This window comes from Quercus suber, unplaced genomic scaffold (assembly GCF_002906115.3).
Source record: "Quercus suber isolate HL8 unplaced genomic scaffold, Cork oak 2.0 scaffold_578, whole genome shotgun sequence".
Taxonomy (NCBI): Eukaryota; Viridiplantae; Streptophyta; class Magnoliopsida; order Fagales; family Fagaceae; genus Quercus; species Quercus suber.
In genome coordinates, this window is record NW_027070023.1 from 48,096 (window position 1) to 63,842 (window position 15,747).

At 31.6% G+C, this 15,747-nt stretch overlaps 1 protein-coding gene and 1 pseudogene across 1 annotated transcript; both read right to left on the bottom strand.

Moving 5' to 3' along the window:
* Nucleotides 1–1,715: 1,715 nt before the first annotated feature.
* LOC112035296 (CASP-like protein 4B1) lies at nt 1,716–6,716 on the bottom strand (annotated as a pseudogene).
* Nucleotides 6,717–12,992: 6,276 nt separating this feature from the next.
* LOC112035297 (histone deacetylase HDT1) lies at nt 12,993–15,510 on the bottom strand. The gene is made up of 7 exons (XM_065764682.1): nt 15,401–15,510; nt 15,298–15,303; nt 14,600–14,723; nt 14,149–14,238; nt 13,948–14,038; nt 13,410–13,542; nt 12,993–13,327 (listed from the first exon to the last, which is right to left on the bottom strand). The coding sequence occupies exons 1-7, from the start codon at nt 15,508–15,510 to the stop codon at nt 13,267–13,269; spliced, it is 615 nt and encodes a 204-aa protein (XP_065620754.1). The 3' UTR covers nt 12,993–13,266.
* Nucleotides 15,511–15,747: the final 237 nt, after the last annotated feature.

Here is a 15,747-nt window from a genome sequence, read left to right on the forward strand (position 1 = left end):
GGGGTATAATAGGAACATTAGTAAATTAACAATTTTTTTATTTTTAAAAACAGGACAATATTTGGACATCTCAAAATAGAATAGATGACAAAAAAAGAGGACGAAGGGAATAATTAGAATTTGTATTAGACAAAACAGGCCAACAACTGTACTTAGCGTTAGCGCATGGTACATTGAAATATGGAAACAACCTCTTAATTGAATTTACGTTTACCAAAACTACCCAATTTAAATCATTTGATTTTTTTTTTAAAAAAAATTCAAACTTTCTTATTTTTTAATGATGCCGATTGACGATTGTATATTGACCAGCATTACACTGGCAAGTCGGGTCTATCTTTTTACTAGAACTATATATATACGGTGTGGTAAATCAAAAGGTAACTTGGGTTACTTTTGTAATTACCATAGAGCTCGTAGTACTTATAAAAATAGTTTTGTTTATTTTCCCTCAGGAGTCATACACATATAAATATGCAGGGCGGAGCTACAGACATGGCCCCATAATTTTAAAAATTATCTTTTAATATATATTTGAGTTAGCCCATGGTGCTCTTTAAAAAGTAATTGGCCAATTGATCTAATTTATAAAAAATATTATTGAAAATTTTACTTTTGTATTTGATTCCCACCCCCCCCCCCAAAAAAAAAAAAAAAAGCTTTTGCATTTGTTAAAGTTTTGGTTCTTTGAAAATTTCATTGATTCCATTGAAACTTTTTTATTGACTTTGGTAGGCAATTTGATAATTTATATTGAAAATAAAAATTTTAAGAATTTGACTTTCAAATTTTTATTTTTTATTTTTGAAAAACTTTTATTCACTTTGGTAGGAAATTTGATAAAAATTTTTGAAGAATAAAATTTTAAGAATTTTACTATGAAGTTGGTAAAAAATGAATTTTGTTCTATGAAGATTGTCATTGACTTTAATTTTAATAGGAGATATACGAAATTCTCTCTCTCTTTTGTATATATATTTAACATGCCTATTATCAAATAAGACAACTTTAATACTCATTGAAGTTTAAAAGATTATAAGTTCTCCAAAAAAAAAAATTATATAGTAAATATGTGTCAATAATAATTATAATTTTGTGTGCAATATTATTATGAATTATGACATTCTCTAGTATTGAATCATTAATGTGTGTGCATGTGCATGTCTATATATATGCATGTGTTTGTGTGTGGTGTGTGTGTGGGGGGGGGGGGGGGGGGGTGTCTTGACTAATATGTACCACAACTTGGCCCCAAACAAATGGATAAATCTTACAGTTCATTCTTTAGCTTAAAATAAAGGGTTTATTTTATTTATTTATTTTGCTAATTATAAGTGAGAATTAATCTCGTGTAGTAAATTGTACTTTAAAATAAAAACATAAGCTAATTAAGTTGGATAAGTTGAATAGTAAACAAGAATAATGCATAAAACTATTGGATGAATAAGGATTAATTGTGTTCATTCTTTCAACCTAAAATGAGAGAATGTATCTCGTATATCGGATATATGCATAATTTATCTCATAGCATATAACTTTGACAGAGTTGCAAGGTTCTCACGCAATAAGAGGGTGGATGCATGTAATCAATAAATTAAATAGTAAATGAGATAAGTATTATTAGAATGCATGCATTATATTTTGGTTCATTCAAAATACAAAAAGTTGATTACAAAGGGGTTGAAACTTTAAACTTTATCAGATAATGGTAGGTCTTAGCTAGTCTTTCCCCAAAGCCCTAACATTAATGGCAAGTATTGAGTTGGTAATTTGTATACTGAAGTTATGGCAGACAATGCCAACACTGAGAATGCCAGAAAGGCCATGCTGATGGCTGATGCTGAAAAGTCTAGAAAATTGTCTATTTGTAAATTTCTGGTATGCTAGCGTTCTCAAACAAATGGTCAAGGGAAGTGCCGAAGATGCTGCTGATATCAACAGGTACGCCATAATCTGCAGTGAGAATTTTATCAATTTTATGTTTCGTCTAATTAAAATACCTCTAATATGTTTTTTTATTTTTATTTTATTTTTTTATTATCAGACCAAGACACCAATTAATTTTGGGTATAGGCGAAGATTGAATCCTAAATCTCTTATTTAAAGATCAAAAACTTTACCAATTGATGAAAAGTCTATATCAAAAAGAACATGTGTTTTATCACTTTTATCAGTTTATGTGTTTTAATATACTTTTCTATGTTTTATTGATACCCAATTTAGTTATGGCATGTTAGGCCGTTATCATGCCTAGAATCAAGGCATATCAATTATCATTGATTCAAGCATAATAAATGTTCCTTACAAATCAACTTTTGTGTGTATATGCACCCAATATTGGATTTTTCTTCTACATAGTTTTTTTAGTGACGTAAGTTATCAAGTTGAACCACATAACTCTTGCGTCTACTCTCTCATTCTTTCTCTAAATCTTTTATTTTCTTCCTTTTATTTTAACATAATCTTCTCTTAAAAAAAAAAAAACTCTAATTAAACTATATATGATATTTGATCTTACTAATTTTCTAATTTAATCATTTATTTTTTTTAATATTTATTAATGTATGCATATTTTTCATTGAACTTTCTCATGTAACGCATGAGTAAGCAATTAAAATATTATTAAAATGAAAGAGTTTAGATGGTTTTCTTTCAATAAATCTAGTGATATAAAAATTTTCATAACTACAAAAATAATATGTTATGATGATTGTGCATAAGAAAATGGTTATGGACAATTTGTTTACAATCCCTTTCACAAATTTTTAATAATCTAAATATATATTAGTAAATAACAATGCAATATACACAACAAATTTCACATTTGTTGACATGATAGATTGTAATTAGTACACATTACCTATTATTGGAATATTGCTTTTATTGTACATCAAATAGAATATATATCAAATTAAGAAATTGTGGAATATTTGTTGTGCCTTTAAGTTTACTGAATATTAGTATATTACCACTAGAATACAAGTACTTACTTTTTAGGACTTTCTCTAGGTCAACATCTTTTTTTTTTTTTTTGAGGAAACCCTAGGTCAACATCTTAATTACTAGAATACAAGTACTTATTTTTTTTTTAGGACTTTCTATAGGTCAGCATCTTAATTATAATTATTATATGTTAGTTGAAAACCGATTACAACTTGTCTATCCCCATTTTTTTTTTTTTTTTGGAGAAGGTGTCCATCCCCATTTTTGTTCAACTTAAACAAGATATTGATAAACATAAACAAACGCTAATTAAATTATATTTGATATTTAGCATTAACCATGAAATGGGTTCATTTGAAATAGAAATAATCTTATTTTAGGGAGATGTTATGGAAATGATGATTTGTGCCAAGGAGAGTGGGAACAAAATTCTCTTATTTCACTTAAAATGAAAAGAGTCAATTGAAAAATTAAATTGTTATTTTTTAATCTAATTTTTAAATCACGTAACACTTAAAACACCTTTAAATTTAAAGTTTAAACCACTTAGCGTACATTTGTATAAATTTTTGGAAAACTGTCTTTTGAGTTTAAAATGAGCGTTTATAAAAAAAACTACGAGAAGTTGTAGTCACAAAACAAAGTTTTGAGTTTTGAAAACGCTCCTTTAACCTCCCAAAACACCAAACTCCTTAGTGTCCATTTGGCATTATTAATTTTGCCAATTTATTTTATTATTCAGCTTATTTTTCTTACTATGTCCATTTGGCATGATTAATTTTGCCAATTTATTTTATTATTCAACTCATTTTTGCTACTATTTATGGGTCTCACAGCACTTTTTAATACTATTTATGGGGTCTTACTATATTATTTTAATTAACTTTTACCTTTATATACAGTATTTTTAGCAAAAAATTTTTAGTTTCAGCAAAATAAATAGGCCTCAAACAAACCCTTAATCTGATAATAATAATAATAAATTCATTTAAAATGGGGAGGATATAGTCACACAAACACAATTGCCTTTCCTATTAGACCAAGGATGATGTTTAATTATGCAAGGTACCTTGGGGCTTGGAGTTGGGAGTACTCTAAAGGAACCGTCACATGCAAGTGAGTAATGACATTGCTAGTCAAGGCACCTTTGATTCTCGTGTCATCAAAGTTCATAAAGAATCGAGACCAACCTGATCTCCAAAAGTCGAGCAAGGTAGAGCTTCGCTGTTGAAGCAATAGTTTTCCGGTGCAAAGTTCATATGCTTGTCGCATTACTTGGCCGCCTGTGTACACGGTCGACAAAATTGCTATTGCCAATACGTACCTAGTCCAATTCAACGCAACCTCATTCACCAAAAATATTTATAAAAAAAAAATTATAAAAAAAAAAAAACCAAACCGAAATCAAATTCTTACTGCCTGTTTAACTCAACTTATTTTTAGAAAATCAAAACTTTAGGTACAACACTTTATTTGTTAAATCTTGAGTTTTTCAACTGAGTCACTATGCATATAATTTTATTGAACAACGAAGTATAAACAATGCTACATTTTTCACTATGCATATATATTTTTAATATTTATATTTTTCAAAAACAATTAAATTTGTCAAAAAATTTATAGCTCAATTAGTACTCTTAATATTTTAAGTAGTAAAAAAATAAAATATTTTAAATTTTTATAAAAGACTATATATATGTATATACAAACAAACACGTACTGTTTCAAATTAGTGTGCCGCAAACTGACACTAAACCTCAAAAACCAATTAAGAATCGCATGAATTACTCTACCTATATTCTCCATATTTGTCGAAATCTTGCCAACCACCATCTTCAATAGCGTTCTTTATAATCTTCCCAACTATCGTATTCGTAGTGAAAGCGAAACTCACTGTGTTTGTTTATGGCCATGATAATGAGAGCAATCACAGAGAAGATCAAAGCCAATTCTCTTAAAGCCAACGAGAATTTCTTTATCAAATCCTCCCTCTTGCACTTCTCTTAAAGCCAACGAGAATTTCTTTATCAAATCCTCCCTCTTGCACCGATGTATGACAGTTGAGCTCTCGACCCCCATAACTGAGCTTTGGTTCTTCACTAATGGCAGTTCCAGGAATTTTTTCCGGGATGTTCCTTAAGAAGCATAAATTTGTTTAGCCTAACATAATTTGTTTGTCTTTTATAAACTATAATTTGTTATATTGTTGTTTCATTAATTATAAAATTATTAATTGTTGTTTAACTTAACATAATTTAATTTGTTTGTCTTTTATAATATATTGGTTAATTAAATTATTAATTATTGTTTATTAGTTGCTTTCCCCAATTAATTGTTGGTTAATTAATATCTCAAACAAACAAAATTAATTAGTTCAACTAATTACTGTGGTTGTTTGATACTTGGAATATCACACTATTACTTAACAAAAAGAAAAAAAAAAAAAAGTCAATAACTACTACACTAGCATACAGCCACACACCCAATGTGCATTTACCCCGACCCCATGTCCCTATCCACCCCCAATTCAACAGACAAGCCCCAATGCCCCCTGGCTCCCAATCACAAGACTAGAGCCAATTAGAGAAAGCCAATTAATTGTATTTCAGTATCTCACCAAAAGACACCAACACTAACACTAAAAGACAATTAATAATCCTACCAACACCAACACCAACACTGGATAAAGCCAAAAATAGGGCAAATATTAATAAAGTTATAAATAAAGCTAAGCAAAAGGCCAAAAGCAACAGACAATCACAGTTAGAAATAAAGAATTAGATAAAGTGAGAGAGAGAGAGAGGAGAGTCTCATACTCTCTCATTTCATAATTTCATTTTAGTTTTCACTTTCATAGTTTCATTCTTTAGATAAAGAGAGAGAGACTGAGACTGAGATGAAATACCTTTAGGTTGAGGGAGGCCTAAGGTTGAGGGGCGGTGCCATCGAGACTCGGGCAGCACGTCAAGGCGAGCCTGCGAGGAAGACCGATCCGATCTTCAATCTGATGTGACGATGTGTTCTGTCATTTTGGAGCTCGAGTTTGAGGCCCAATCTGGCGATCTCCTTCTCGGCTTCTTCGATCCGTTAGTTTTGGCGTTCTGCTATTCTATAGCTTTCAATATATTGGGTTTATGGGTTAGGTTTTTTTCTTTAGGTTAGGTTTTTTTTCTTTTTCAACATCTATTAGTGTTTGGTTGCACCCCTGTCCGTTGGTTTTTGATTTCAATATATTGGGTTTTGGTTTGTTTGGATTTTTTTTTTTTTTTTTTTTTTGAGAATCCGTGGGTTTGCTACTGTAATCTGTTGGGTTTGCTTTACCTTGTTTTTTTTCCTTAGATTGGGCTTGCTCTGTTACAATTTTTTTTTCCAAATTTTAGTTCAAAATTTTTTTGGGGTTTTTTTTTTTTTTTTTGCTTGAAAGTAGAACAAATATATATATATATATATATATATATATATATATATATATATATATATATATATATATATAAATATNTATATATATATATATATATATATATATATATATATATATTATTTATTTGAGGGTGTTCCTAATTTTTTTTTAAAGGGTAAACGAATAAATTTTTTTTAATTATTATATATAATTTTTTTTTTCTTTTCAGTTCAGGGTGTTCCTGGGAACACTTTGGGCTCAACGTGGCACCGCCACTGTTCTCCACATTGTCGACTGGAGGAGGAGTTGTGGGGATAGTTGGCAATGATCCCACATGTTGGTTCGACACATGGTCGATGTTGATCATGGACATGTTCTTTGTTTTTTGAATTCAATGCCTTAGAGTAAAAGACTTTTTGATGAATGAATCAAAGATCAGGGTATATATAGTTAAATAACAAAAGTTTTCTGAGAGTTTCTTTAGGGTAAGAAATGACCTTTTTTTTTTAATTAATTAAAATGACAACTGTGAGGACGAGGATCTCGAATATGATTTAAATAGGAAGTCAATGTTATTCCTATGGATGCGCCTCAGACCTCAGGGACAAGCACTAGTTGTGTGCATGAAATTAAAACATTAAAAACGAAAGAAAGTAGACTTGGCATGGAATACGAGAAGGATGAAGAAAAAAAGGTGTAGAAGCCATCCCCTCCGCATGAATGCAAGACAACTACTTCCTTGGACACATTAATGAGGAAATGACCATGAACAGTGGTGGTACAGCTAAAATTGTAGGGTAAAAGCTTACTAGTATGTTTCGAATGAGACAGAAGTCCTAGGAATGCGATCTCAGCCCTCCAAGTGTAAGATTAAGATGATTTGTGGCTAGATATAAAAGAGAAAGGAAGATCTATAAGTGGGAGGAGAAAAAAAAAAGAATGAAAAAGAGAACTTTGTAACCAAGAACTAGAACATTTGTATAAGTGAGAAAGACATACATATATAAGAATATACCTTCCTCGGGCTAGATCGAGGAGTGTGTTTCCCTTTAAACTTGTTGCCCAAGTCATTTCTTTTGCTCCATAACCAATTATGATTAACCTTTAGCTCATCGAACGTTCAATATCCGACCTACTTTCTAACAAATCTATTATTGTGAGCTTATTGGGCCATTATCTAAATCACTTTTGGGCCGTGGGTCAAACTGGGTCCCTACAACAACTTATAGTTTTATTGTATAAGAAAAGTTTGCTAAAAAAGAAAAAGAATAAGAGAAGTTATCTCGTTTGTCTTGTGAAAGGTTAATTGTTTTTTGCCTAATGAGACAAAAGGCATGTGATTGCTGCACAAAAAGAGATAAATTACTGGATTAGGTGGTAATACTAATAATATTGGGGAAAGAAAATGTTAAAAGTTACTATAAATTTGGGATAAGAAGTTACACTTAATGTAACTCTTTATGAATGTTACAATAATATTTTTAATTATTTTAAATTTTTTACATTGGATTACACAATTATATTATTCTTAACAATAACAACTAATTTTGTGTTAATTAGATGTTACTTACTACCATTCAATTAATAAACTCATTTTTTTACAACATTAAAATACAAAAAAAAAAAAAAAAAACTTGAAATTTAAAGAAATTATAGATGAATTAACTATTTATCACTAATCATTTTGAAAATTTAAATGGAGGGTATAAGTAGAAAACATAATCCAACATTAGATTTTATCAAAATACACATCTAATAAAAATATTTTGAGTGATATAAAATTGTTTAAAGATTTTTTTTCTTATTTATTCCAAGAATAACTATTATAATAAAATATTAAAGATATGTTTGGTAACTGTTTTTTCCCTTTATTTTCTATTTTCAAAAAAAAAATTCTATTTTTGAGACTAAAAAACTTGTTTGGAAATCCAAAATAAATAGAAAAAACAAAAACTGTTTTCAAAACTCAATTTATAAAGGAAACATAAAACATACAAAAGGTTGTTTTCAGTTTCTAGTATTCAAAAATCAATGAAAACCCGCATTTGATTTAATAAATCTGTCTTATTTAATGAGTTAGTATTAGAGTGCAAATCCTAATAACAACATATTTTAGTATTTTTTTTTTTTTTTTAATTTCAACTAACCAAACATGCTTTTCTTTCAAAAATACAAGAAAAATATTTTTTTCTTTATATTCCCCAAAACAAGTTTTTGAAAATAGAAAAAAAAAATTGTTACCAAATATAACCTAAAAGTCTTACAAATTGACTTAACAATAAATATGATTGTATTGTATATTTATTACTTACTTGTTTTATGTTTTATTTATAAGATAGATAGGTAGATAGTAAATGAGGGAGGATAGGGGTTCAAACGACATAGAACACTACTAAGAATCTTGTTTTATGTTTAGAAGTTGACACATTATTTATAAGATTTACCAAATAAAATTGGTAATAAAATTAGGGAAAAGTTAACGAGTGCCTTATGGCATTTATTAGCGAACCATTTTTATAGAATTATTATGGAAAAATAAAAAAGAATTAACTTTTTTGATAGTTTTTTATATTTCTCATAAAAGTGGTATTAGAATTTTCTTAAAATGATCCACTAAAAAAATTTCTAAGAGTATCTGGACCCATAAAACTAATATTAATCATTACCAAATTATGGTATCATTGATGTAAAGCTGTGATAATTACTTAATGAGTTTAGTTAACAAATGTCTAAAAGACATTAGTTATGATTGTGTTTTTTGATTTAATCGATCAGTTTTTTTAGTATAGTTGCATTTCAATCAATTAAAGAAGTATCTATTTATTTATTTTATTACTTTCTAACACAATAAAACCTATTAAATTCTTCCATAACTTCATCAAAAAAAAAAAAAATCTTCCGTAACAAATGTGTGAATCCGTTAACAAAACCTTTTTCTTAATTAGGCCAAGCAACTAATAGCCTAATAAGAGCATCCGCACTAATGCCTCTAAAATACAAAAAATGTCAAAAGTTGCACAATTTTCCTGCAAAACTACCCACATCAGTGGGTGTATAAATGTGTATATTGACACACTTGGTACAATAACTGTGCAAATATGCACGGTTACTGTAACTAGGCATAACAATAATTTTTTTTCTCTCACCGTTCAGGCTCATCTCTTTCCCAACGGTTGCAGCAACCCAACAAAGAAGAAGAAGACAAACCTCCACCCATCAACTCAGCACCATCCAACCATCACTACCGCAACCATTTCAATAGTTTATAATCCACCACAATCAAGCCAAACAAAAATAATCCCAAACCCAAACCAAAATCAAGCCAAACGAAAATCAACACAAACCCACATGAAAAACCCAACGGAAATCAGTCGGATATACCACCATTGCTACCGCTAAAGTAGCTGTCATTGCTTCTGCCGTTATTGCTGCTAGATCTACCACCGGCTCTCCCTTGCTAGTGCCACCAGATCTCCCTTGCTGCCGCCGCCAAATCCTTTGCCGTGTGTGAGTGTTAGGTTTGAGATATGAGAGAGGAAGAGAGTTCATGAGAGTATCATTGTACCAAATGCATTGCTTTGAGAGAGAGAGAGAGAGAGAGAGAGAGATGATCTGATAGAGATATTAATAAAAAAAAATGTATTAATTAAAGATAGAGATATTAATAAAATGATAATAAAAAAATATTATTTAAATAAATTAAAGTGTATAATAGAGAATCTTATATGGGTGTTTTGAAAAAATAATTGTGTAAAATAGAAAAAAAAAAAGGTTTTATTACAAAATAGACGGAAAATTTTAGACGAACTGTGAATGCTCTAAGGTCAAATCAAAATCAAGATTCGAGACAACCTGTGCGGGCCAATTTTAAGCCTTTAGAGTTTAGACATTTTAGCACACATGGTTGGCAGGCAGAAAGTCAAAGGTGGGACCTTAAGGATCAACTTAGAATTCATCATCAATCGATCTATAGTGACATGGTTGGTAGGCACATTAGTTTACTCTTCTTTTCCTTGTTTATTTTCTCTATTTTCCTTATTATTACTTTTGTGTGGAAGAGGATCCCTAATCCCATTTAAATGAAATGCCAAGATTATTTTCGAGGATGCATCTCAGACCTTGGGGATGAACATTGGTTAACCACAAGACGAGCACCAGCTGACCTTGGGGACGAGTAGTAACCATGAGAAGCACATGAATTTAAAAATCACAGAGAGAAGAAAGTAGACTCAACACAGGTTATGAGGGGGATGAAAGGAGAAGGGTGGAGAAGTTATCCCCTTCACATTAAATGCAAGACAACTACTCCTCTGGCTGCATTAATGAGGAAATGACCATAAACAATGGTGGCACCGCTTAGATTGCAATGCAAAAACTTACTAGTACGTTCCAGATGAGACGAAAATCCTGGGAATGCGATCTTAGCCCTCCAAGTGTAGGACTAAGATAATTTATGTATAAATATAAAAGAAAAATGAAGATCCTTACGAGAAGGGATTCAGAAAATAGAGAGTGAGGAGAGAAAAGAGAGCTTTGTAACAAAGAACTAAAATATTTGTTCAAAGAAGAAAGAAATACGTATATATAAAACAGACATTCCTCGGGCCTGACTGAGGATCCTTTTTTCTTCATAATTTGTGGTCTAAGTCATCTCATTGGCGTCTTTTCCCATTGTGATTAGCTTTAACTTGTTAAACGATCAATATCTAACTCATTCTCTAACAAACATATTGTAGTGGACTTATTGGGCTATAGTCTAGGTCATTCTTGGGCCGTGGATCAATTTGTGACCCTACAACTTCCTATATAAAACAAAATTAAAAAAAAAAAAAAAATCCTGTATTACTATTTTGCAATCAAATGCATCTTTCGTTTTTTTTTTTTTTTTAAGAAAAAAAAAGTCTTGTATAAATGTCTTATATAAATGTTTATTGAGGTAGGTTCAAGTTACACCTAGTGTAATTTTAAAGAGTTACACATTTTTAAAACCATTGGATTTAAGTAGATCCAACGGTTAAAAAAAGACTTATTATTACAAATATTTTTATTAGAATCTCATTAATTACCCTAATTTATTACATTCTAAACCTCTCTCTAAACCCAACAAAATTTGACGTCTGACTCTCTCTCTCTCTCTCTCTCTCTCTCTCTCTACGTTTCTCTTTCTCTTCGTTTGTCTCTCTCTCTCTCTACCTTCTAAACCTACGTTTCTCTCTCTCTATGTGCTCCTTCATTGCTCTTCCACCATTGTTCCACCTCCACAGGTTGCCGGCAGGAAAAAAAAAAAAAAAAAAAAAAAAAAAAAATTTAGGATTTACATTGGTATTAAGCTATTCAACTTTTTAGCTTTTGTATTATGTTTTGCAATACTTTGAATGCTATTTCTATTATTCAGCAATATGGTTTGGTATTTGCCAGTACTGGTATTTAGTAGTGTACTTATCCTTCCCCTCTCCCCCCCCCCCCCCCTTTCAACTTTCAAGTTGTGCTGAAATATCAAGCCATTTGTAATTGTTTTGGCATTTTCAATCGATTTTGGTTGAAAGGTCATTCTAAGCTAAAGAATTGTTTTTGTCTCAAATAATATAGGATCTTATTTTTTGTATTTTTTTGACAACCTTGCCTTTCTCATTCTCTTCATGCACCTACTGCGCTGGCTTCAATACCTTCTCCATTGTCTAATTTCGACACCAAACCTACTTTCCACCTTACAAACACTGCTCAATCACTCAAACATCATTAATTTTGGACAAACCAACTTTCCAAACTTAACGACGCATATTTCCAATCGCTACAGTGACCAAACATTAGTAAACAAGAAATCCAAAATGAGGTGTTCTTTATTTTAACTTTTTATTTTTTTTGGTTGGAAACGGCATCTTGTTCCTAAGAAGCCAAACAAAAAGGGTACAATATCAAATATCAATACCCCATTTTGACTCTCCAAAATCATTTTGATCGATAGATCATAAAACGAGTACCAACCTCACTCAAAATTGAATATTAATGACAGATTATGCACCTGGGTTTCTATACTAGTTGCGTAAGAGCAAGAGTGATTGCAAAAGAAATCAAACATCCTCTCTCTCTCTCTTCCATGTTTTAGGTAATTTTCAATGCACACGATGTTGAATTGGTTTCGACTTAGCTTGTTATGTAGAACTGGGCACCAAAAAGTCAAAAATAGCACTGCATATTTTCAGGTAACTTATTTTTCCTTCACCCTTAAGAATAGATTCATGTGACTTCATGACAGGAAAGAAATTGATACTCAAAAACTTGTTAACTCACACGAAAGCCTGGATAAGTCACACACTTGATCTTCTCTAATCTTCTTCTTGGTTTTTAGCATAACCTAATTTTGAACTTTGATTACGCCTCAATTCTCAATTTTTTGAACTACTAATTTTGATAAATTCTACCAAAAATAAAAAAAGAACAAATTTAAGTATTAATAAACAATCATTACATACCATAGACAATATTCGCCACAGAGTTTCATAGACCATACTGTTGATGTAAAGACTATCTGTGCTTATTTTAAGTAATGATTTAGTTACTTAGTTATTTAGTCATATCGAACAATCGCAGCCAAATTCTCTCATTTGATAAAGACACACTTGGATCCAATGCATTCATAATTCTCCCATGACTTCCATCATTCTCCCATGTTATGTAAAATAAAAGCAGATTAGAAAGCAAGAAGAAAAAAAATCATAATAACAATAAAAATAACCTCGTTTTACGTTATCCAAAAATATGAGAGAATAAATCCGGAAAGACAAACTCCAAAAACAGGACATTCAACTAGAACCCTCTCTCATGTATGGTGCCAAAATCTAATAACCCCTAGCTCTCTATGAATCCATTTCCAGGAAAATCCAGATCATGCTACAGCAGCAAATGTTGTGATAGCCCAGTCACTAATCGCCAGCATGCTTGGCCATTGTGTGGGACTGAAGACCAACTTCAGAGCCGAAAGTCCTGTGCATGTATAGAGAAGCATGTGAGACTAGAAAGCAAACTTAGTTATAGAATTGGAGAAAAGTGGAGTGAGTAAAAATACTTGCTGCAGGTCTGGCAAGAGAATGAACCACCAGATTTTGGGGACTTCTGCTTAGATTGCTCACTAGTTGTAGGAGTCTTTGCAGCCTTCTTGGAAGGATGTGGAGTCGTATGACCACCGACCTTCTTACCATCTAAAACATATAAACAAAAATAGGAAATCATGTTAAAGGTGTAGAGTTTAGTAAGCTTTTCTCAGATAATTATTGATTACAATCATGTCACAGGAAGAAACATATTTCCAGAAAAATAATTGATTCCAATCATTTGACAACAAAAGGCATGACCTATCTGCGTGGACAAGAGATGAAACAGTTGATACGGAATTAAACACACATGAAAAGAGAGTGAAACTGTTGCAAACATAGATATTTTTCCATGTGATCAACTTTGATTTTTAAGAAAACAAATAACACAACCAGAATAAGAAATGGAAGGTCAACTTTGATTGTAGGGACAAAACATGATCATCAAACCCCTGGACCCTTAGTTTAAACAGCAAGCAACAACAAATTTGGACAACATAGAATCAAACTCACCAGTTTTTTGAGCAGTAGCTACTTTTGCCTTTTTAGCAGGGACTGCAGTTTTAGTTGCGGATTCAGAAGGTCTCTTCTTGCTTGATTCAACCTTCAACAAAAAGAGGTGATATCAACAATTTATAAAAACATCAGCAACGTCAAAAATATTCAAATAGATAGAAGAGAGAGTTATAGAGAATAAAAGATATATTTCTATACATTCTTAGGTGTCTCTTTAGGCTCATCATCATCCTCAGCAGAACCAAAAGACATATCCTCATCACCACTAATATCATCATCATCTTCATCCTGCAACACATTAAAATTTAAAGCTGGTAAAATTATTTTCAATTAGCATATTAAAAACAGAAAATGAAAATAGAAAATGTAAAGCCTACGGAGCAACATAAAGGTGCAATTAGCAACGCTGTAATTGCATAAAGTAGTCATTGCATTATGGCAAGGACCCAAGACAGGCTAAGTAAGAATTCTTATCCATTAAAATCTACAACACATTGATATCAATCTTGTATGAAATTCACTAACCAAAAATTTCCCCCTAAGCAGAATAATTTGAAGAAACGTAGATAAAGGGCTTATAAACAAAACAAAAATTGATCCTTCAGAACACTCCCAAACACAATTTTTAGGGGGAAAATTTTGTGAGTGCCTTCGTCTGTCCCCTTTTTGCTAGAACCACGTCCCTCATGAGAGCCCTCTTCATAGCTACGATGCTTGTAGGGCCTCCGACTTCAGCTTCAACCGCGGTCGTGCCTTCGTCGGTACCTCCCAGACTAGAAATAAAAAAGAAAAAAAAAGCACTCACAACGGAAAAGAAAGGAAAAATAGAAACAGTGTTCAGCTAGGTTNAGCACAACTTGAAAGTTGAGAGAGGGGGGGGGGGGGGGGGAAGAAGGATAAGTACACTGGACTAAATACCAGTACAGCAAATACCAACCATATTGGCTGAAATGAAATAGCATTCAAAGTATTGCAAAACATAATACACGAAAGCTAAAAAGTTGAATAGCTTAATACCCAATGCAAATCCTAATAATGTCAATAACAATGAAACCAATTAACAATCCCAAAGCTATTACAAACCCAAAACATAATAACATCAATTGCCAAATAGCAAATTTTTTCACTGCAGTCAAATAGCAAATGTTTTCACTGCAGCCATATCCCTAAAGGCATCTATAATAATTCAAGACCTCACCTACGACTCTCAGAAGCTAACAATTTGGTTGCAGGTACTTTCCTTCTCATGCATAAACCCTGTCCTCTGCTGCTGCACTCAACAACCTGTACATAAATTTCATGGTAAGCTGCAAATAAAAAAATATTGGTCCTTAGAAGCAGGGATACCTGAACCTGCAAAACTCATAAGATATAAGATCATAACTTTCCTGTAAACTATGGTAAAATAAGGTAAAAAAGAGTTCATAGAAAACTAAACCAAAGGCAAAACCATGGAAATTTGATCGTTCCCCTGATGTGTGGTGGTTTCAGAGAATCATTGACAGTAAAATCATTCATGCATATATCTGACTTCGGCTTCGACTGTGGCTGTGCCTTCATTGGTACCTCCCAGACCGGAAAAGAAAAAAAAGAAAAGAAAGAGCACTCACAGCATAGAGAGAAACGTAGGTTTAGAATGTAGAGAGAGAGAGACAAACAGAGAGAGAGAGTCAGACGTCAAATTTTGTTGGGTTTAGAGATACGTTTAGAATGTAATAAATGAGGGTAATTAATGAGATTCTAATAAAAATATTTGTAATAATAAGGGTCTTTTTTTAATCGTTGGATTTATTTAAA